This window comes from Chamaea fasciata, unplaced genomic scaffold, assembly GCF_029207755.1.
Source record: "Chamaea fasciata isolate MVZ Bird 193981 ecotype frontalis unplaced genomic scaffold, bChaFas1.0.hap1 SCAF_10, whole genome shotgun sequence".
Taxonomy (NCBI): Eukaryota; Metazoa; Chordata; class Aves; order Passeriformes; family Sylviidae; genus Chamaea; species Chamaea fasciata.
In genome coordinates, this window is record NW_027094095.1 from 23,407,215 (window position 1) to 23,429,528 (window position 22,314).

Here is a 22,314-nt window from a genome sequence, read left to right on the forward strand (position 1 = left end):
ATTCAAGCATCTTCTTTTGCTTGAAGACTGTGGATTTTCAAATGGATTTGTGATTGGCAGGGTCTTCATAAAAATAAATCAAACTCAGCAGTGATTCCTGCCCCTTTATTCTTTCATTTCCTGCTTCCTGTTACTTATAGTTGTTGTCTTGTCCTTGCACTTTTTTTCACTTTCCTTTATTTTGTCAAAACAGGCTGTGCAACAGAAAAATCTGGTGACGTGCATTCCCAAGAGATTAATTGACCTTTGTGCCTTTTAGCCTCCTGAGCAGTTCAAGTGAGAACAGCAAAGACAGAATCTGCAACAGATTTATCTTTCTGGAAATAAGTAACAAGCTCTTCAAAGCCTCACCAGAGATATCTGTTGTCTTACTTCTGATCTAATCTTTCTCTAAGTTCTGAGCGATTATAAATTGCTTGTAAAGATGGAAGCCTGGAGTAAAAGTCAAAACTGATTATCTGTTTTTAGTTGTGTTTAAGCGGGGTTGCACAGGTGATTCTCGATTACAGGCCAAAGTCTGCTCCAGCGGAAGGCTTTGACTTACCAGAAGCAGGGCTGTCCCTGCCCGGCAGTGAAAGCGCTCAGCTGAATGAGCCTGTTTTAATCTCACTGCGGTCCCGAGCAAACAAGGAAATGAATTCCTGGCCATCTGCAAGGACAGGAGCCCCAGCCTTCTCGGAAAGGGCCACTTCTTCTTTGTGCACCTTGGAGTGCAAAAGCTGAAGCAACACGAGTGCAATCGGCCTTTCACTTTCCCTGGATTCCTGTACTTAGGGCTGCAAATAAAACTGGGTATATTCCGTCTTCCTACAGGTAGAAACGGCTTCAAGAGGCCACGACAAACAGCTGTCGGGGAGATGCAAAAGCTTCTTGTCGAATTTATGGGCCGGGGTCGTCTTTGGTCGCTTCCCCCCGTGTGGTGCAGCCGATCACATTTTATCCCTTCACCGCTCGGCGGGAGCGGCGGGGCTGGGCCGCCTGAGCTTCCCGACGGGAACCGGGCCGGGAGAGCACGGGAGATCAGCGGGGCAAAACCAATGAACGGGCCCGAGAAGTAGCAGGGAGTGGGTCGGTGCCGGGGGCCCGATGAGCTACGGGGAGCGGGGCGGTGCCGGGGAGCCCCGCCAGGGCTGGGCCGGGCTCCGAGCGCTGGACTTTCACATTTGAACCCGGCAGGGACACCCCCGGCGCGCTCCCGGCGGAAGCGGAAGGGCCGGGCAGCGGCGGGAGCAGCCTCGGCAGCGGCGGCAGCGGCGGTGAGTGCGGGGGCGCCGTGGGGCCGCCTTATCGCCCTCCAGCGCCCCCCGCGCCGGGCGGGCCCGCCCTGCGCCGCCCCGATAAGGGGCAGGTGGGCGCGCTCGGCGCCTCCGGGGGAGCCAAAATGCACAGGGGTTTCTCTGATCTGTGTGGTAGAAGCTGCTCAGTTATAGCGACTTAAGTATTGCTAATATGTGCCTATTTGCATATCTATGCATATTAATGGCGTGTATAGCTGTGGCTGTTTTGCTGCTGGAAGACTCCTTGCTTTAGGTTAAAAATGAGTTGTAGCTGTGAGTTGATGAACCGGGGTGGTTTGCATTGCTCTGGTTATTGATGCAGCCTCCCAGCCTTACAATGTTCTTGAATTACTCTGAGCTTTAGTTCTGTTATGTGAATCTGGCAGTAGGTTGGTGATGTTAAGCCATAACCTATCTTACTTGTCTAGAATTAATTTGCTTTTATGTTTGTTTTTATCTCTGCCCTTCTAAGAAGAGGCTTTCAACTTCTAAATGAACTGAATAATTATGGCTAGCATCATAAATGGGATTCTCCTAAATCCCCCATTTTAGGGAAGAATAGAAGTTGAAAATATTAATTAACATTTTTTTTCCAGTGTCTGCTGTTCTGATGTATTCTATTCTTCCAGAGGCTATAGTTCAAATCTCTCTGCAGTGTTAATATGCAATGTTACATGAAGCAAGATGAATCTTAAAAATGTGCTGATGCTAGTTATTGATTAAATGTGTACCTTGTCTTCTGGGCTGAACTCTTACCTTTAAGATGATTGCATAACATGGTTGTGTAAAGCATACAGTTGGTATCTTATTTGTATTAGAGGCCAAAGTCTATCAAAAAACCTTAAGTTTTTAGTTGTGTTCTGTGATACAAGAAGATGTCTTTATTTAGGCAAGTAAATTCAGGTAAACATCACCCACTTGCATGTAGCTGGCTACAAAATGGCTGTGCAAGCTCAGAGTAGAAGAGAATACTGTTGGCATTGTCATCCTGCCTTCTCTGACCTCCTACTGCAATAAAACAGATGTACAGCTGCGGTTTGATTCACCAGTGATTGTCTTCAGCGCCAATAGCTGGACTTAGCCCAGTGCAAATCCAGGGCTCTTAGTTCAGTGTAATGATTGTCTTACACCAGGAGGTGCTGGCCCATTACAGTCCTGATAAGAAAGGCACTCAGACTTGAATGATGTTTTTTAGAGCTAACCCTTTAAAGAAAGAGGAGAGTGTTGATAATTGTGCATCCCTTCAGGTGCTGGGAGCCCCAGCTTGTGCAGCATTGAGCAGATCTCACACAGCAGTGTGCAGACCCTGTCCATAGCAGGGCTTACCCTGTTGTGGTCATTTGAACTGCTAGGGATTCTTCTATAAGAAAACACCTCTATTCATCACTTCTACTGTCAAGCAGAAATAATGCTTGCAGGAGAACTTCCTGCTTTTATAGATAAAGGCAAGGACACAGAGGTGGCATAATTGCAGGTACAAAGTGTGAGCTGCCTGCAGACTCCTGTTACAGGTTGCTGCTGAGCTTATCCTGCAGCTTGTGCATCCCACTGCACAAGGCTGGGCATGAAGTGCAGCACAAGATGAACCTGCACCTAGTCAGGTTAACTGTTACAGGGATCCCCAGCTCCTTGGTGTACAATGGCCTTCAGGTCAGGATCACTCCAACTGCAGTTGTATGTCTCTCTGAAAAACAAGTGTGCTGTTTGGTGTCTGCTGTTAAATCTGCAGAAGTTTGGATTGAGAAACTAAGCAAGAAATTGAAAGAATAAACTCTGTGTGAACACGTCCATCACCTGGGACCTAATTATGTGAGGAAAAGTACAACACTGAGAAGGCAGACCTATTTTGGGATAGTATGTTATGGGGGTGCTGAACTCTGAAAACATCCATTCCTCCTACATAGTCAGATATTCAACTAACATTGCATTCTTCCACTCTTGGTTTTATTGTTTTGGTTTTTTTGTGTTTTTTTTTTTTTTTTTTTTTTTTTTAACAAATAACATTAATGATTTCAGATACAGCAGAGCTTGGGAACTAACTGAAATCAGCTAGCCAGCTTTGGAGCTCATCCTGAATGCAGTTTCTTTTTAACTGGTTGAGCAGAAACATAGATTGTGAGGATTTTGGGATGCGCTGTAAGCCCTTCCTTTGTTGATGAAAAAACTTTGCCATTGTGAGCAGAAAAGGTAAATTGTTGCAACTTAAAGAATTGCTGCAAAACTGTTTTTTTTTTTATTCTCTAGGCAAAAATGCCTGCAACATGCGACTTTGTCACACTCCACACTGGGCAGAAGATGCCTCTGGTGGGACTGGGAACTTGGAAAAGTGACCGTGGCCAAGTAAGCAGTGAACAATAAGATACTGTGCTCTCAACTAATATGTGTGTTTGTACACTCTTTCTGGAGGTCCCAGATCTGAGGCCTGGATCCTTAGCTTGAGCTGTTCTAGTCTTAAGTCCACTGAAGTTGAATGTATGTATGTGTGTATTTGCATGACTAAGGCCATAAGGCACAAAGACAGCAGATCCTTCCCAGAGGAAAATCCCTTCAGACTTGTTAACCCTGGCGTCAGGCAGTGGTGCTCTGGGACATAAACCCAGAAAAAGACCAATGAATGGTGTTTCTATAATATGGTGCTGGACTCTTCCACTGGCAAGCCCTCAGGCTGCCCGTCTGACCAGACACCCCTCTGGCTTAGGCTGATGACTCAGCAGAAAGCATTATTTTGGGAGGCAGAAACTCAAGTTGTTCTTGTAATAAGTCCTGTTCCAGCAGCCAGCCAATGGTTAGAAGGAAAACAAAGAACTTGCTTGGGTCAGCCTGCTTTTAGAATAAGACGACTCATGTATCATTAGACATTCACTCTGCTTCTGAATGCAGTGAATTGGCATACATCACACTTGGAAACAATTCTCTGTTACTACAAACAGTCTGTGGGAACGTTTCTGTATTCATTGGTGTGCCTGCTATTGTAATGCTTCTCCCCTTTGTCTGTCTTTTTGTATCTCTTTCTTTTAGTTAAGATACATTTTTTTGGGAAGAAATTGTATGTACTTCCTGTGAAAGGTAATGTCCACTGCTTAGTGGAATTCTTAGCTGGTATTCAAAGAATTGTGGAATCACAGAATGGTTTGGATTGGAAGAGACCTTAAAGACCATCTAGTTCCAATTCCCTGCTGTGGGCAGGGACACCTTCCACTAAACCAGATTGCTCAGAGGTCGATCCACCCTGGCCTTGAACATTTCCAGGGATGGGGCATCCACAGCTTCTCTGGGTTATGTGCACACCACTGCATGTCTGTGCAGTAAATGGATGTCTCACTGCTACTCTTGTGTGAACTTTATGATGGTTTTTGGAGTATGTTGGATGACACTGAGAGGGAAAGTTAAAACTCTTCTCAAGGTGTTCTATTCTCTCATGCCAGCTAGAGGAAAAGGTGGGAAACAAGTTATGAAAATTAAATCTACTCAGAGCCATTTTACTGTGGGTTTTCCTGACCAAACAACTGTCAGGACAGTGGATCTGTTGGGAACAGAAGTTGTACTAATGTGGAAGCTGAGTTGGTGTGAGAGCTCAGTCAACCTCTTAAATGAGGAAAAGCGTGAATGTGCAGCTTTGCCACTTAAAACATCAAATGACAGCTGAATTAAGTTTGTTAACATGCACAAACTTAATGGATGAATTACTGTGCACTCAAAACAGTTAAATGTGCTTTGTCTAAAGCAAATGTCTGAAACTAAACAAACAAAATATGAATGTGTTATTTATTCTGTGAACTAATTGTTCTGAGAAACATGTGGCCTTAGAAAGGAACCACGACGGATCCTGTTTGTCCGTAATTTAAACCTAATTCAGTTGGATTTTGCCATAATCAGCAGTGCTGCTGGAAGCTGAACCCCACACAGGATCCAGCCATCTTCTCTGGGTTTCTTGGGAGTCACTTCTTTGCATTATCTACTGTCTTCAAAGACTTCCTTGTAGAATGTATTGAAGGCAAAATCTAGGAAGTGCTGTGAAAAGGGCCAGAGTTACAGAATTCTTATGGAATGAATGAATTTCTGCTTATCACTTTTGAAAATTCAGGACCATAGCAGCAATTTGGCAGTGTCCAGATGATTTACCCATAAAAGGACATGATGTAGTTCAGGGATAATAACTGCTATTGTAAATTAAAGACTGGGGGCAAAAACCCAGAGAAGCAAAAGAATTAGCATTGATTAAATTTGATTTAGCTGTTTCCCAAGTAGAGGCTATTTATCAAAAGCTCTTTTGTTCAGGGGCTGCATTAGAAGCAAGTGCAGAAATGGATGGCTTTTAAATTATTTTGGGTAAATATTTTGCAGATTGTAATTCTTTCCCTTGCCAAACTTGAGTAATTTCTATATTACTGCTGTTACTGTTCCGGATTGTAAACAAGCCTTTACCTTGTAGACAGATCTTAGTAGTCCTGAACAAAGGTGTCATTGCAGCCCTAGTTTCCTAGGTACTAATAGGGGGAAAATAATTGAATCTAATTCCATGTTGAAAGACTGTAAGATTTTACAGGATTTGCACCGTACAAAATAATAGGATGTTTTGTGTTTTACATGATCAAATGCTAGAAGATAAATTGTTTTTCATATTTCCTTAGGACTAAGATGGAGGGCTGTTGAATGGAAGGAGCACAGTACAGAAATTTATGAACTGGCAGCATGAATGAGTTCAAAGAGAAATCCATTCAGACAAGAGCATCAAGAATATCAGTATTGTGGCTCTTTGATATTGCATCTGGATTATCTGTAATCCTTTAATGCTTTGTTCTCTTCTCTCAAGTGAGCCATGCTTTCAACCTGGAGGGTTGATCCCCACCTGATGAGCAGTGGCAGAGGCTGGTTCTGTGGGACAGGGAGACACAGGGCTTGTATTTCTGTGTGAAACCTTGGAAAAGCTGAAGAGAAGTGCACCTCAGAAAACCAGTCAAACGGGGTGTCTTGTGACAGGATTGCAGCTTCGGGGGAGAATGTTTAGTTCTTGAAGTTCGTTAGACAATACAGAGAATCCTAGTTACGGGCACAAAAAAATCACTGCTGTTAAGGAAGGGACTTGAATTCAACATTTGAAGGATAAGAGGCAAACCCCTTTATTTTGGGGAACACCTTTTAAATTTGCATTATTTATCTGGTGGTGTGAGTTCCTTTTTGGCAAATTTTAGTGCAATATTTAGAAACTGTGATGTAGCAACACTTGGGTTCTGGTCATAGTGCATCTGAACATCACGTGCACTGATTATCTGGTTTTTTCCTACTTCCTGTTAGCAAAAGCTGCTAAAATGTGTCAGCTTTGCAGGAAGCAGGGGATGCTGGTCAGAGCCTTTTCTTTCCCAGTAGTATTGAACTGTTAAGAGTGGAAATCTCTTCATAATGGCTTGGGACTGTGCACGAGAGGCTCCTGGGTCACTGGAACTCTGTGTTGTCTGGAAGAATAAAGATGGCTTATTAGTTTTTTAACCATGTGAGGGGCAAATTGAAGAACTGGAAATCTAGTAATGGGTATTATAACTAATGGGAACTTACAGATTGTGTTTCTGAATCTGCCACTGATATTCTGTTCATCCATCTTCAAAAGAGGGTGGGTGGCAAGGCCAAATCCCTTACTGGGATCTTTAAGTGGGAACATAGTTCCTTGGACTTTGCTATAAAGTGAAGGAGAGTGAGGCTCCAGCTGCAATAGCTGTGTCTTTTTTGGGGCAAACCATTTGAAGAAAGGCATGAAACAGCTGATGAGGCAGCAGCAACAGTGATGGAAGGTTTGGGAAAGGTGAGTTGTGATAAAAGGGGGAAGGAAGCACCTGAATCATGTGGTTAAGAGCGGTTTGAGAGGAGCTGTGCTGGCACTTTGCAAATGTGCAAAAAGTCCTCACAAAGGGCAAACAGTGGATTTCATGTCTGGGAGGAATGGGATGTGGCATCAGGTCCATCTTTGTGAGTCATCTAAAAGACTTTGAGCATAAAGATTTCAAAACATTGGAATAGACTGCCTGTCACAAGAAGGGCTATGACAAATGTGTGTAGGAGTGGTCTGGATTTACTCTGCCCAGCTGTAGGCCTTGAGGGTGGACTGCAAGATGGCCCAAGATCCTTTCAAACCTACTTCTAGTAAGACCTAAGTTTTAGTTCTATGGGGATGGATTTGTGAGTCACGCTTGAGCTGTGTGACTCGCTGAATGCAAAGTAAACTCGCTAATTGCTCCTTTCATAGCAGAATTGACAAGCTAAACTAAAGAATATATGAAAAGTTTGAAAGGTCCTTTGGCTATTTTTTCTTCACAACAACAAATACCCACAGGCATATAAATCTTCATGGGCTTCTGTTTTGTTTTTGTTCTCTATCCCCTACCGTGAAATGTATATACTTCTCTGAACTTAATCTCAAAAATACAAAATTTCCTGTTAAAAAAGTACTTTTTAAAAACTTACATCTATATGCTATTATTTTTCCTCTCCAAATATGCCCCTTTTTTGCATGTTTCCTCTTGACTGTTGACCTTATGATTGGAACAGGAGCTCTCAGTTCACATTGGAATGTCTTAGTAGGCTGGGAGTGGCTTACCCAAGTACAGATTCTTTTTCTCAGATCCAAACCTTTAAATTATCAGTCCCAGTTCTTCAGTGCTAGAAATTTCTCAAAACATGCTGATAAAAAATACAGCCTCTTGTTGATTGCTTTGCAGAGACATGTTTGGAGTGCTTTCTCTCTGTTTTTCTGTGAGTGGTGCCTACTTTAATTTATGGTAAACTTTGTGCCTGTTTGATTAAAAAAAGTACTAACCTGATACAGGAAATAGGAGGTTCCAGACATAGAACATTTCTGGTTTTCGGTCCCTCTCCACAAATCTCACCTTTTTGGAGGATAGATACTGAGTCTTAAAAGCCTTTGCTATGTCTCAAGTGATTTCAGAATTACCCTGCCCTTGATTTTGCAATGACCTGAGAAATGTCTTTGTCAGGTAAAACAAGGACTCCAAGTACCATCCTGCTAGAGAAAGGAAGAGTTCACTGCTGTAATAGAAGTGCTTTGTCATCCTGGCTAAGGGAAACTGCGCTGGACTCCAGCAGTTTTCCTCTCAAAATGCCAAAGAATGTAGTCAGAATATCCTGTGTCTGCTTTTACTGCACTTCTTGACAAGAAAAACAAATTAAATCCACCAGCAGGGGAGAGGTCTCACATTTGATTCCCCATTGCCTTTCTGTAGCATCTGAAAGCAGGACTGTACATGCCTTTGCTTGGTGTTACTAATTTTGTCTGCTTTAAATTTGGAAATGCTGGTACTTTGATTGAGCTGAAGGAAATCAATTTCCCTCTAGCCTTTGTGGACGTATTTTTTAATTTCATGACCAGAGAGGTGTGATCTCACTTAACATTTATGGACTTATTGCATCAAACCTTATACACAGAGTAATTCAGTCTCCCACAGTCTTGAGAGACAAGTCAGTGAGGTGCAATGTATAGAAATCCCTGTGCAGATGGGGTGTATTATTCTTTCTGTAGTACTTCAGAAGGACAGATGTAAGAGAGAATGTGTGCTAACTGTCCACTGGAAGTTAAATGAAACAGATCTTACTAAATGGGCATCAGCTTAAGGGGAGATGATGATTACACTGGCAACTGTAGTAATTCTTCATTCTTGCACAATCGTTTATAGAAAATCTTTATTCAAAAGCTCCTTATGAGTCTTCACAAAGATGCCGTTCTCTGTTTTCTTCTGATTTCTAGACTTGCTCCATATCTGAGGCCCACATGTGAACACGTTTGGTGCTTGTGCTTCATTAGAGCTTTCAAAAGCAGATACAGATTTGAAGAAAAGTGCCTTGGTTTTCAAAAACCATTCTGGCTTTTGTGTGACAATATGGAGCAAGGGATGTGTTGCTGTTGGCAACATCTTCACTTCGGCAATGTTGAAAGCAAAATGTAAATTGTGAGCATCATCAGGAGTATCCCAGCAGTATGACTTTAGCTGTTGTGCAATCGTGAGACAATAAAGAAGAATGTTCCTTAGAGGAGCATTGTCTTGGTAATTAAGTGTGAGTGGCTGAACCAAACCCAAACTGTGGTGATTCTGGAGTTAGGAGCCAGGCTCTTTCTTTACTGGGGAAGAGGAAATATATTCCAGGTTTGACTGATGTTGATGTTGATTTGTCACTTAGGTCGGAGAGTTCTGTTTCTAAGCCATGACTTCTTTGAAAACTGCTTCTTATAGCTCCTTTTAAATTTAAGAAGAGTGTAACAAGTATAGTGAAGAGTAGGGGTTTATTCTATCTGGTGCACTCTTGCTTGCTGGCCCTGTGTGCCAGCATGCAAGATCCATTTTCTTGTTCCTCTTAGAGTGTCTGCCAGCAATTCGCTCTCCCTCCCTAAGGACAGTGCCATAGCAGCTCCAGATCCTCCTGTCTTCATCTCACGACCTTATGCAGATGCGTGGTTTTTTTTTTTTTTTTTGGGGGGGATGTTCCTCACTAAATCTCTTAGCGTTTTTTAGCTTTTCCCCGGTGCCACATGCCTTTGGAGTGACTGTGGGGGCGGTGTGTTTGTGGCTGCAGGTGAAGGAGGCGGTGAAGCACGCCCTCAGCGTGGGCTATCGCCACATCGACTGCGCCGCCGCCTACAGCAACGAGGCCGAGATCGGGGAGGCCTTCCACGAGTGCCTGGGGACCAGCAAGGTAAAAACACAGGAGCCGCCGCGCTGCTGTGTGCTCTGCCAAAACTTACAGCTGGCCCCAGGGAGCTTGGCATTTGTGCCTTTTCCTGCTGGTCTACCCCAGCTGTTTGCTATTTATCAGGAGAAGGCATGAAAAGGGGCTTTCTCTCCTCTTAGAACCCTCCTGGCTGTCATGGGGAGGAAAGACTGTCAGGGATATTTGGATGGAAGTACGGAAAATACCTTTGTTGTTGGTGGTGGGTTTTTTTTTTTTCCTTTTCCTGCCCCTTTTCCCCTCACAAAGTATCCCCATTTTGATACTTTGGGGTTCCCAGAATCAGTAGTTATAATGTAAAATATTTGTCATGATTTATATGAAAATTACCCTGATTTTCTAGTCTAGCATGCAATGGGGCATAGCCTCAGCAAATTTAGTTTTTTGGTTATTGATAAAATATCAACTGTAGGTTTTTTTGGTTATAGATAAAATTAGAGTGAGTAAATGTGGTGAATTTCAATTTTTTTTTAGCAGTGAATGCATGTGAAAGGTTCAAAAATGTGACTCCAGAATCTGCACCTGTATAATGTAATGTGACAGGCATTCCTATGGATGAGTGGAGGTGGAATCTTAAATTTATTCCCTGGAAGGGCCAAAAGGATAATCTGCACAACCTCACAGCCCATGGAAAGGAAGTTTTCATGTTCTTGCTTTCCTGCTGCTCTTGCCTTGGCTTTAGGGCAGTCTCTTTGTTATGTGATGTGCTTGAGAGAGGCTGTTTTCAGCTTGCCCCAGGGATTCCTGCCTTCTAGATGTGGTAACAAAGGGAAGCATTTTGTTCAGTTCATATTAGCTCACTAACTTAGAACTAGAATTTGAATCAAAATTCTTTTAAAAAGAAATTTTAGATATTTTCCTTTTAAACACAACATTCCTGTGTGAAACACAGAAATAATTGAATGGTTGGAAGAGAGAAATTAAGGAATTAATCATTCCAAATTCTTCAAAATAGACTTGAGTGAAGTTTTGTCAGACATGAGACAGTGAGAAGCATCCCTTCTGATGGAATTCTGTGCTTCAGTTTGCCCTTTTGTATTTTACACTTTCTAGTTAATCAGTTCTTTATTGTTTATTTTTGGTTCTTACTCTTCCAACACAAGGGTACAGGGCTCTCCGTTCTTAGTGTGTTCCTTCCACAGCCTGGAAACTCAAATGCAGAGGTTTGGGGAATCTTCTGATTATTCTCCCATGCACTTTGCGCAAGAAGCAATCTTGGTTTATAGCATGTGATGAGTAAAGTAAGTTAGCTGGTTGGGCCTGGAATATGTGAATTGGTAAATGAAAATTTCAACATTTACATATGAATGAGCTGAGTAATCTTTCTTTTGGCCACATCACACTTAATGGCTTTAACCCTTGAATTGGAAGTTTTGGAAGTGTGTATGTTGAAAGGAATTTTTTTGTTTTTCAAAACTTCTAAATGCTAAAGTATTTGATATACTTTAGGACTTGCCACTGTGAGCATTTCTCTGGCTCTTCTCCATCCAGTATATTTTTGAAAGGTTTAATTTGTAGGTTCCATGTGTTACCTTTTTTTTAAAAAAAAAAACAAAACATAACAAACCACAAAACTTCAGTTGTTCTCTTTGTTTTAAAACTAATTGGGGAATTGTTGCAATTCTCTTTCTGAACTTGCTCCAGTATATTATGCTCTCCTTCCTTTCTTGCAGGTTATTAAAAGGGAGGACCTGTTTGTAACATCAAAGCTCTGGAATACCAAGCACCACCCAGAAGATGTAGAGCCAGCACTGAGGAAAACACTTGGAGATATGAAACTGGATTACCTGGACCTGTACCTCATGCACTGGCCTCATGCCTTTGAGTAAGTTCTAGATGCAAAGGGCACAGAATGCAGAAACACCAGTTTTACATAAGTGGCTCATGTTATATCCTGAGGATGTCCTTTCTGAGCTGTGAATTTCTTCCTGTTCATACTGCCTGCAAGGTGCTTTTTGGTGTTTAAAGTTTAGAACAGTCTAGTGTCTTCATCTTCTTCACTGGGGAAGTGTAGCAGCTGTTTTTGGTTCTGCCATTGGCCTACCTGGAAACCTTGCGGAAATACCAGAACTGCTTTGTGCCTTAGTTTACTGATCTGTAAAATGGGAATTAAGTGCTTCACAACACTTTTCACTCGTAGTTATTAACTGTACTGGAGTGGACAAGCACATGCAGTATCATGGTGCTATCTGTATGAGGTGGAAGTGAATTGATTTCTTATGGCACAAATTGCAGTAACTCCATGATTTGAGAAAATAAGAGACAAGAAAGTTTTCAAGTGAATTGCTAAATGCACTACAATCTCATGAGAAGCACAGTTCCATACTCTATTTCCTTGTAGATGTGGAACTAGTTGTTTCCCCACCCAACTACAATCAGCAAAAAGGCAGGAGGAATAAATCTGCGTGTCAGATGTTTGCATGGAGCCTTCACTCAAGCCCTTTCAGTTTAAGGGGCCTCTGTTCTGCGATTCTGAGAATGTTTTTTTCTCCTTCTAGTCATATCAACTGAATTTTACAAATGTCATACACTAATGATAATTTGATAGATGCTCAAAGTATCAATATATTTCGCAGCATAACAGAATGAGGAAGTGTTTCTAACTAGAACTGGTCTGGAGGAAGAGCTGTTAAAAATTCCCCCTGTTGTGCAACAGGTTTGCTTTTCTTTTGCTTGAAAGAAACCACCCCATCAAACATTGCTTTGATAATGACACATAACACAATAATGTATGTTTAGATACCACTAATACTTAAATTTAGATTATATTGTGACACTGTTGACAAAACTGACAGTCCAATAGAGCAGTTTCATTTCTTTTCTCATTGAAAATGGTACACTTTGCAGTTTTTCATTATTTCTACTTAGCTGTTTTAATGCATGCTTATTTATAATGCCTGTTGCAAAGAGCTGCTGCGCTGTGTACAGTGGTTTATCAGCTCTGTGTAGTCACTGCTGTATAGGTGACTACTTCAAAGTGCTGTGTAACAACTTCATATAGGAAAGACTGTCTTGTGTAATAACTGCTTGTAGGTTAAGTCATACAATGGAATTGAACAGACAGATTAATTCAGTTTGTACTCTGTCCTTCAGACTATGTAGAAACTTTTAAGATTATTTTGAGGAAGGTTTCTTTAAGTGAAGAACTAACATAAATAATTTGGTGCAAGTACTTACACTTCCCTTTTGATGCTGTAGACGAGGGGACAATCTCTTCCCAAAGAATCCTGATAACACAATGCGTTATGACTACATTGACTACAAGGATACGTGGAAGGCTATGGAGAAACTGGTGGAAAAAGGTCTTGTGAAAGCCATTGGGCTATCAAACTTCAACAGTCGTCAGATTGATGATGTACTAAGTGTGGCTACTGTGAAGCCAGCTGTGCTTCAGGTAAGGTGGATAAAGAAGACAAATACCTTTCCTATTTGTCCATAAGACTGAAGAATTTGCAAACCAGTGTCACGTGTTTAGCACAAGAGATTCAGCTTCTTACTTGCAAGGAGGAATATAGCCAGCTCTGCAGGAGCAGGCACACAGAGGCTGTCTTTCCAGGCAGATTGGAATGGAGGCCTACATCCATGTTGTGTGGGCATTTATACCTGCTTAGATGAACAGGTCTGTGGAAGAGTTCATCTTCCATGTGAGGAACAATTTAGTCTGTAAAAAGGAAAGATTGTGAGGGAGTAACTTGAATCCCTACTGCATAGAAGTTCCTTGTTTGTTGGATAATCTGTTTGGTACCAAAGGAAAGTCCAGCACCAAGCCTAGGTGATCTGTTCTTTGTTTTCTGTAAGCTTAGCCTACCAGACACTTCTTTCTCCTGGTAGTGACTTGTGTTACTAAGGTTAACTTAAACCTCATCCTCATAAGGTTTTCTGGAGTCTGGAATGAACTCCTGTGGTATGTGTGGTTCTTTTGTGCTTGACTTCCTGTTTGTTTCATTGTATGTTGCCATCTGTTCTGTAGGCACTCACTGTGGGTCACTTTAACAGGTGGAATGCCATCCTTATCTAGCTCAGAACGAGCTGATTGCTCACTGCCAGAAACGAGGACTGGTGGTCACTGCCTACAGCCCCCTTGGCTCTCCGGATCGCATGTGGAAACACCCGGATGAGCCTGTGCTGCTAGAGGAACCTGGCGTCAAAAAAATTGCAGAAAAATACAACAAGTCACCTGCACAGATCATCCTCAGGTACAGAGTAATTGTGCAGGAGGTGCTGTTTGGCATCCAGCCTTCCATCAAGTAAAACATATAAGCTAGAAGGAATCCACTTAAAGTGTTTCAGGGAGGGGTTAAAATCACAGGGAGTGCCAAAAGCAAACCCCACTTGGTGCTTGTTTTACAAAGCTTTACTCCTTTACAGAGTTGGTTCTGCCTTAGGGCAGGTAGACCAGATCAGAGGGGCCCATTCAGGATCCACGTCTGAGATAGTTCACATGGACTGTTGCCATGTCTGGGACAGTACCTTTCTGCTGGGAAATAGCAGTAGGACAATTAAGGCAGCAGTGTACTACATCTGAGTGCTGGTCACTGAATTGGCATGTGGCCAGTTCCTTGAAGCTGCTAGTGCTTGCTGCTGCACTCAGGTGGGCTCCCAGGAAGAGAAGCTGAAGAAAAGACTTGCCTCCTTTGCAATGAAGAACTGTTTGCCATTTTGTTTTTATATGGCTAGGTACTGGATATTAGGAAACAAGGTGACTGAGTGATACCCAGAATGTGATCAGGACCTTGTAAACTAAAATTGGATTTCTATCCTCATTTTTCTTGACCAAGTGTCACTACCATAGTCTCAGGCAGTATTAGTTACCCAGAGAGCTGAATGGGTTCAAGATTTCGTGCTCAAGCCACCAGACAGGCACTTCAGGGATCTGGGTTTTCATCTAGTTTCTGAGTGGTTCTCAGGTTAGAACTTGTTTGAAATGCCTAAATATGTTTTTCTGACTGTTTCTTGGATTTTTAGCTTAAAACACTTGAAACCTGGGTGCTTGTTCCAAAGCATGAGCATCTTCCCCTCTCTCATTATTTCAGTTGTTACTGTCGTGTTTGAGCTTGGACACACCAGGTCCTAATATGATACAGGGCTGTGTCAGTCCTGTGGAGATTTTTATTTCACAGAAGTGGCATCTCTGCTGCCACAGATTATTACTCAGCCAAAATCAGTACTTACTGTTCTTGGACTGCATGCACAGACAAAGTCTCTCACCTCCTCTTGCAGATGGCAAGTGCAGCGTAAAGTGGTTGTCATTCCCAAGAGTGTCACTCCTGCTCGCATTCAGCAGAATCTCCAGGTAAGCTGAAATGGAGGAATTTCAGAAATGCCCTTTTCATGTGAGCAGTTGCTGTAGTGTCCTACAGCCTGGAGAGCAGCAAGCTGAGGCACTTGGTTCATACTTGTTCACGTATACACATGCTGGGGAGGGAGGGTGAAGATGCTTTTTGAAAACAAAGGATGTGCTTTAAGCACCTTGGTGTGTGAGTGTGTGCAATCTGCACATGCACAGTCTTGTTATCAGAAGGTAAAGAATGTACTTTGTAGAGGTCTAAATGAAAAATCTGTACTTACATTTTTTTGAGACGCAAATTTATTAAAATAGGAAGTCTTCTAAGTATGCTCAGAGATTCTTATTTATGAGTAATAGTTGCTCTATCCTGCAATTGAGAGCTGGTGACTACATCTCCAGCAAACTGCATTGTAGTGATGCTGAAGGAGTAAGTGTGGTTCACTTCTGCTCCAAAGTAGAGACTTTAGAAATTATTTGAAAACCCTGATTTTAAATAATCTTGAGGGGTGTTTCTGAATCACCTCCTTGGTTGTTTTTTCATAAAGATTGGCTGGTTGCATACTGTTTTTTAAGTAAGGAGTTGTTTCTGTAACTCTTACTCCCATTAATCTGAATTCTGGCATGTAGTGTGCTGCTAGAAATCTCAAGAAATGCCCATAAATTCTAATTAGGTTTAGTTCTAAATTGGTTTAGATCTACATGGAAACAGAATATTTATCAAATAGGCAGCACTTACTGTGAGAAACAATCCCACTGCTTTTTATCTTAGTGGCAGAGCACTATGCAGTACCAGTATAAGCTTAGCTCTGGCAGGTGTGTGAACAGCTCAGACTTTAAGCCTTTGCTTTGGTGTTTGTTATGAGTTTTACTGCAATTTCATATTTATTAGCAGGAAACAAACTGATGGTGACCTATAGTTATTGAGGAAAGCCTCTGGCTTTTGTTCTCAGGTGTTTGACTTCAGCCTCACAGAAGAGGAGATGAGCCACATTGGAAGCCTGAATAAAAACTGGCGTTACATTGTGCCAATGATTACGGTAAATTTCTTGTGTTTCTAACAGTTTTCATTGTGTGCATATGGCCGCCACTTGGTATTTTTACAGTTTCGTTTCTTTAGTGTTGCCATCAGAACTACTTACTCAGAAGAACAGTGCATCTTCTTAGGGTGTCTAAGATGAAAGATTTTTTCAAATGCTGGGTACAGAAAAGGCAGCTTATTGAAAACTTTGGTCCTCTGTTTTGGATGTGGGTGGCTCTCTCTTGAGTTCTCATTACTGACTCCCATGGCTCTTTAAGTCAGAGTCCCATCTTCAAATCTCACCAAACTCCTGCTGATTTCTCAAGTCCAAGCAGGCTAAGCTCCATGGCATTCCTCCAGAAGTACTCCTTGTGCCAGCTGTCACTGTCTACTTTGTATCATAAACCTGTAAGATCAGTGAAGACTCAGGGTGCTGCTGCTCCTCCACATCCATTGTGGAAGTCACATCAGGGAATTTGTCCCCTCCTGTCCACCGCACGTCCCCCTTTTCAGAACCTGTTGTAATGACCTTCCTCCAGTGTAAGGAGTTTGGATTAGGCTGTTCTGTTTTTCTTCCCAAATCCATTAGCATCCTTTAGCATCAGTAATTTACTGTCACACAAACCCTTAACTCATGTGCTAGCAGATGCCAGTTTGTTTTTGGAGAAGCCACTGCCTTGTAAGTGTTGAAGTCCTCGTGGTCTTTTTTTAATTATATTAAAGGACCTAAACTTGTTCCTTTTCCCTCATTGCAAAAAAGATAGTCAATGCCTTGTTATCTCCTGGCTTTATATTCTCATTTCTTCTTGTCCTGCTTATGAGTTTACAGCAGAAAGCTGTAGCCATTCTCTGGTGCATCACTGGCCAGGACTTGGCAACTTTAACAAGTTGTTGTAGTTGTCCTACAATGAACTTGAAGTGATTTATCCCTTCTCTGCCATACAGTACACTGTACAGATACAGGAAATCTCAGCAAATTTGGGAGCTGTCAAGCATAGCCTGGCCTCTTCAGTGCTTTGCCTGTAAATTATCCTTCAGTAGTGGCTGATGGCTGCAGGAATTCCTCGGGGAAAGCTTTTCTCTAGGATTTATCATTGTGGGTTTTTTGAATACTTGGGAGTATATCAGTGACCAGCCCAAGTTAGAAAAGTGAAGATGTGATGTGTGGAGAATGACTGCCTCATATCAAGGGTAGATATGTGTTACAGCTTTCACTGTTTGTCATGCCTAGATGAGCCTCAAGGCCACCCTTTTTACTGTATGTGTGCATAAATATAAACCCTCACATCCTTGAAGCCAAAATTCTCTCTCTGTTTATGGCCCAGGAGTCTGTATACCAAACAAACAGCTTAGCTGTTGATCTGTGTGAATGGGGTAGTGACAAGCACACCTGCTGCTGGCAATATGTTTGTTTCAAGTGTTTTGCTACTCATGCTGCAAACAAAGTTGTTTTGTTAATGAAACTGCAATATGCATTAAAGTATAGCTTGGCTTGAATGAACCAGGGATAATTCATATGCTTTTGTTCCCTGGGAGACCTGATCAGATCACAGGGATTCACAAAGTAGAGATGAAATACAGTTCAAAGTAGCAGCCCATCCAGCTTGAGAAAGGGTGAATGTGGTGCAGCTGGGCTTCAAAGATATTGCCATATTGCCAGATAACAAGACAGGAAGAAGCAAGATGAGTAGAGTTAAATTGTGGCTCTGTAGCTCTAAGATCTCTAATGGAACCTTTTGTCTCCTGCCCATCCCTTCTGGGCTTATTGGAAAGAATTTTCATCAACTGTGAATTAAAATTCCTGTCTAACCTTTCATGCCTATCTCCACTATGAATCTGACTTAGTGTCTGGATTTCAAAGCGTGATATGGCAGTGACATGAGAGCTCCTGTCATAACTGATGAGACAGTTCTTCTTGGCTTTACTTCATTGATCTGTAGCCACAAGTTCTTAAAATTGTGCCACTCTCTTCCTCATTGAGTATGTTTAAAGCCTGAGGGGAGGCTATTACATTGCATGTAGACAATTAAAGTGGCTTTATACTATTAACTGTTCATTATCTGGATAGAGTTTGGAAGATACCTTGCATCAATCTGAAATCCAGACTTTTGGAAACATAATTGGCCAAGGAATATACTTAAGTGAGACTTAAATGACTGTCAGGCCAGGAGAGGAGGAATGTAGTGAGCACATCATGATTTCTTAAAAAGAATTAGCTACTGTTGACCTGCAGGTGTGTTCATTGCTGATTTTATCCCCCCCTCCTTCTCTCAAATTCCTGGAGTAGGCTGGAATCAGTGATGTGAAACATTGCTTCTGGCAGCTGCTGTCTTGGCCTGCTCTGAACAAGAATGCTTGCCAGTTCTGTGTGGACAAATATGCAGGGGGACAGAACTGGGGGGGAAAGTGAATATGAATTCTAGGAACACGAGGAAGCTGTTTGCTTTACAAAGAACTTGAGGAAACCTGAAGCTACTGTGACACTTCTGTTTTAAGGATTGCCTTCAGCTAACAGCTTCATTTCAGGTCTGTTTTAATTGGAGCATTAGTCAAATGTTACACCGTAACATCTTCGTTCTGTGCTCTGCAGTGCCCCCAGGTGACTCATTTCGTTTAAACAGCTCATTGCAGGAATTCCAGTCGCTTTGAAATGCAGGTTTCGTATTCAAAGCTAATGGAGTACTTGCTAGTGGATACTTGGTTTGGAACTCCCTGTGATTTCCTCTGTGCCCATAACATTTTGAGTGATCACAACCATCACGTTTATAGGTATTAAAAATCAAGGATTTCTCTAATATAACTTTTATTGAGGCATTAGTTGTTTACCTTAAGTTTTGGCTGGATGATGCTGACACATGGAGTTGTGTGCTCTGGGTCAGTGCTGCACCCAGGCTTCCCCACATGTTACAGATGAGGTTTTACCTTGGCTACACGGATCTTAGGGGTGTTGCAGTGGACTTGGTGCACCAGAAATGCAAGTTGTCCATCTGAGTGCTTTCTGGTGGGATGTAGGAACTGAGACTTCTACATGGCCATCTGTGGTTTTGGGCCAGCCTGAGCCTCTGGTTATCTGTGAATATTGGTTTCAGTGCTCCCATTTTACAGCTGGACAAGCTGGTCTTCTGTGGACGTGTTCCTAAAGGGAGTTCAGTGACACTATCAATGCCTCAGTATACGACCCTGAACAAGCCTCTCAATGTGTTTCATCTTATCCATCTCTAAAATTGGCAGCCTAGCAATTCTCTATCATGGAAACATGGACAAAGGCTCCAACTCCAATAAAGTGTTTTGAAGTGTGCATGTAACAGCACTTACTCAGTAACAGCCACAAGGCAAAAGGCTTTTAACTAGTCCCTGCAGCATGAGAGATTCTTGCTCTAGGCTACAGAAGTCTGTCTTTTCTTTCAAGAAATGCTAAGAGGACTTGGAGTAGAGGGAAGAGCTCTTGTTTAAGCTGAAAAATGTACTCCCAGATGTTTGGGATACAAAGGTTTAGAAATCTAAATCATGGAGAACTTGAAACTGCAAATAAGAATAGATTTTATCTGACTTGAGTCTGTCTTGTTTATTTCACAGGTGGATGGAAAGCTAGTAGCCAGAGATGCTGGACACCCCCACTACCCCTTCAATGACCCCTATTAACTACTGGAAAATAAGGTGTTAAAGTAATGCTCCCATGGGAGCCCTTCCACAAAGTAATTGCTGCCATGATTTGTCAAAAGCACTGTTCAAATTGAAACATTCTTTCCTAAGTAGGTTTTCCTACAATGTACTACTTCTAATCCACCTCCTGTCTGGAGATCCTGTAGCTTCGGTGCCAAGGTTTGTGGATTTATTACAATGACTGCAAGCTGGCTCCTGGAGGCATCAGATCTTTTGGAGATTAGATAAAGAGTGCTGGAGTCTAAGTCAAGTTCCAAACACATCGTTACCAGATTAGGGCTTTACTTGGGGTATTTACTTTAGTCACTACTGTGAAACGGTTTTGAAAACTCAGTTACTGCCATGATGAGGGGAAAAAAAAAAAAGAAGCATGAAAGTTTTTTAAGGCTAAAGAATTGCTCGGCCATCAACTTTGATATGTTTATTAATAATTTTTTACACGGGGAATAAAGTGAAATGTGCTACAGTTCCATTATGTTCATAAACCATTCACTAAAACCCAAGTAATCAGCCATGCCCAGTGCTTTTATCCACTTCATAGTACTTTTGGGACCTAGAGTTCTCAATTTTCTTTCTTTTAATTTGCCTGTAGATTTGAGCAGAATAAAAGCAGACCCTGGAGCAGGCCTTCAGGGCAATCCTCTCTCTTGCTTGTCACAGTGCTGGGTTTCAGCTCTGACAGCAGCTCTGATCCTACCACAAAAGCCAGAAGAACTTTTCAGCAAGTCTTGCAGAAAAACATCCTGCTTTTCCCATGAAGCTGTCCAGTGTTTCTTTACCAGAGATGTCCATTTTGAGTTCTGGAAGGTCACAAAATTAGTTCCTAATTGCAAAAGTCAATTCTTAATTGTAAGACCAAAGACTTTTCAGAGCTCCCAATGTTTTAATGTAGCATTTTTGGCTGCTGCGAAGAAATGTCTTTGGTTGATGCTTAGGAGAGCTGCTCCTGTCTCCTGGTGTACCACTGACCTACTTGGGGTGTCATTTGCCTTTTGTGCCTGTTTTCCTGCTTGCCATGTCTCTGTGTTCCCCTGGCAGGGACTAATTTGCTGAGTGCTGATGCACCCCTGGACTGGAACTCCAGCTCTAAGCAGAGTTTTCTTTTGTTTCAGTCTCCTAATGAATTGTCTGGTCATCTGAGCACAAAGGGCACGAGGTGTTAGTACTTACCTGTGCTCAGATGGTGACACTTTCTGTGGCCTTAGAAACATCAACACTTTCTTTTGGTCCTCTCTACCTGTTAAATAGGATTAATTTTCCCCATAGTAGTAGCAAGCAATTAGAAAATAGTCTTGTGTGTCAAATAGTTCAAAAGTTAAAGAATTTGGCTCTTTAATTTGGATAACCTCAATTGCAATAAGCCTATAGCAGATCTAGGTATTCATTTTGAGTGTAAAGCTTTCTCAGGTAATTCTTGCCCTGGGCCTCACAGTGTGCAGCTGAACGGCAAAAAAAAAAAAAAAAAAAAAAGAGTGACGCCCATTTATCACTCCTTGTAAACTGCAGGCAAAATTTCAGGAACTTCTGTTCCTTTGTAAAATGTTTCCTAATTTCTGATGAATTTGCCTCAGTGGAGGAAGCCCTTGCACCTCATTTAGGATTCTTTACCAGACTGGACATTTTCTTCTAAGGAAAATTGAATTCCTGTTCATTTCTGTAATTGTTCTAATCAAACATGGTGACTGTGAATACGGTTCTTGTTGCAATCATTAGGCAAGCAATTGTACTTAAAAAAGACTGGAGACTGCAGTCATCCTGCCAAGGACAGTGGCTTTTCTTCCTTGTTTCATTGCATGTTTGCTTGTTTAAATAAATTCTGTACTCATTTTATGACTTTGAGACTTTTTCCGCCCCTTCATGTCTCAAGGCCCCAATTAACTTTCTCTAGTTATTTCTCTGAGCAAGAGTACCTAAGTGGACTGGGAGAATTTCCAAGAAAAGCACATTATTGCTGTAGCTCTGTGAACTCCACACTTCCCAGCTCTGTTCCTGCAGGGAGGGACATAGCGGGCTTGAAGCTGGAGAACTTTAACCTTGAAATAACAGAGCCTGGAGGTCTCGGAGCTGGGCTGTGCTGTGAGAGGGCAGCGGCCATATCAGCCCTGCCTGCTTGTGTGTTCATCTGCCAGGGGAGAGCTGAGCATCTCCGTGAGCTGGGCCGGAGCCCGGGGCCTCCTCGCCTGGAAGAGGCTGAGGGCGGCTGTGGAGCCCGGGCAGGGGTGCCGGTGCCTCCCGGGCTCCAGGCTGCGGCTGAGGGACTCCCACAGCCGGGCTGTGAGGGACCGGGACTGCACCTCCCGGCATGCCCCGCGGGACCCCGCCTCCCTCACCGGCACTAC

At 42.4% G+C, this 22,314-nt stretch overlaps 1 protein-coding gene across 3 annotated transcripts; it reads left to right on the forward strand.

Moving 5' to 3' along the window:
• Positions 1 to 1,179: 1,179 nt before the first annotated feature.
• On the forward strand, positions 1,180 to 21,805 carry AKR1A1 (aldo-keto reductase family 1 member A1). 3 transcript variants are annotated; one of them, XM_066192732.1, is made up of 9 exons: positions 1,180 to 1,256; positions 3,522 to 3,617; positions 9,855 to 9,974; positions 11,681 to 11,832; positions 13,206 to 13,401; positions 14,004 to 14,203; positions 15,228 to 15,300; positions 16,245 to 16,331; positions 19,889 to 21,805. In XM_066192732.1, the coding sequence occupies exons 2-9, from the start codon at positions 3,528 to 3,530 to the stop codon at positions 19,952 to 19,954; spliced, it is 984 nt and encodes a 327-aa protein (XP_066048829.1). In that variant the 5' UTR covers positions 1,180 to 1,256; positions 3,522 to 3,527; the 3' UTR covers positions 19,955 to 21,805. The 3 variants fall into 3 exon arrangements, with proteins under 3 accessions (XP_066048829.1, XP_066048831.1, XP_066048830.1); XM_066192734.1 differs by lacking the exon at positions 1,180 to 1,256 and adding an exon at positions 1,429 to 1,438; XM_066192733.1 differs by lacking the exon at positions 1,180 to 1,256 and adding an exon at positions 3,335 to 3,413.
• Positions 21,806 to 22,314: the final 509 nt, after the last annotated feature.

Excerpts from the sequence above, each read along its gene's own strand:
- AKR1A1 (XM_066192732.1), top strand. The coding sequence starts at position 3,528 with ATGCCTGCAACATGCGACTTTGTCACACTCCACACTGGGCAGAAGATG. Across the intron at positions 15,301-16,244 it reads GCATTCAGCAGAATCTCCAG|GTGTTTGACTTCAGCCTCAC; the intron begins GTAAGCTGAAAT and ends TTTTGTTCTCAG. Across the intron at positions 16,332-19,888 it reads ACATTGTGCCAATGATTACG|GTGGATGGAAAGCTAGTAGC; the intron begins GTAAATTTCTTG and ends TTTATTTCACAG.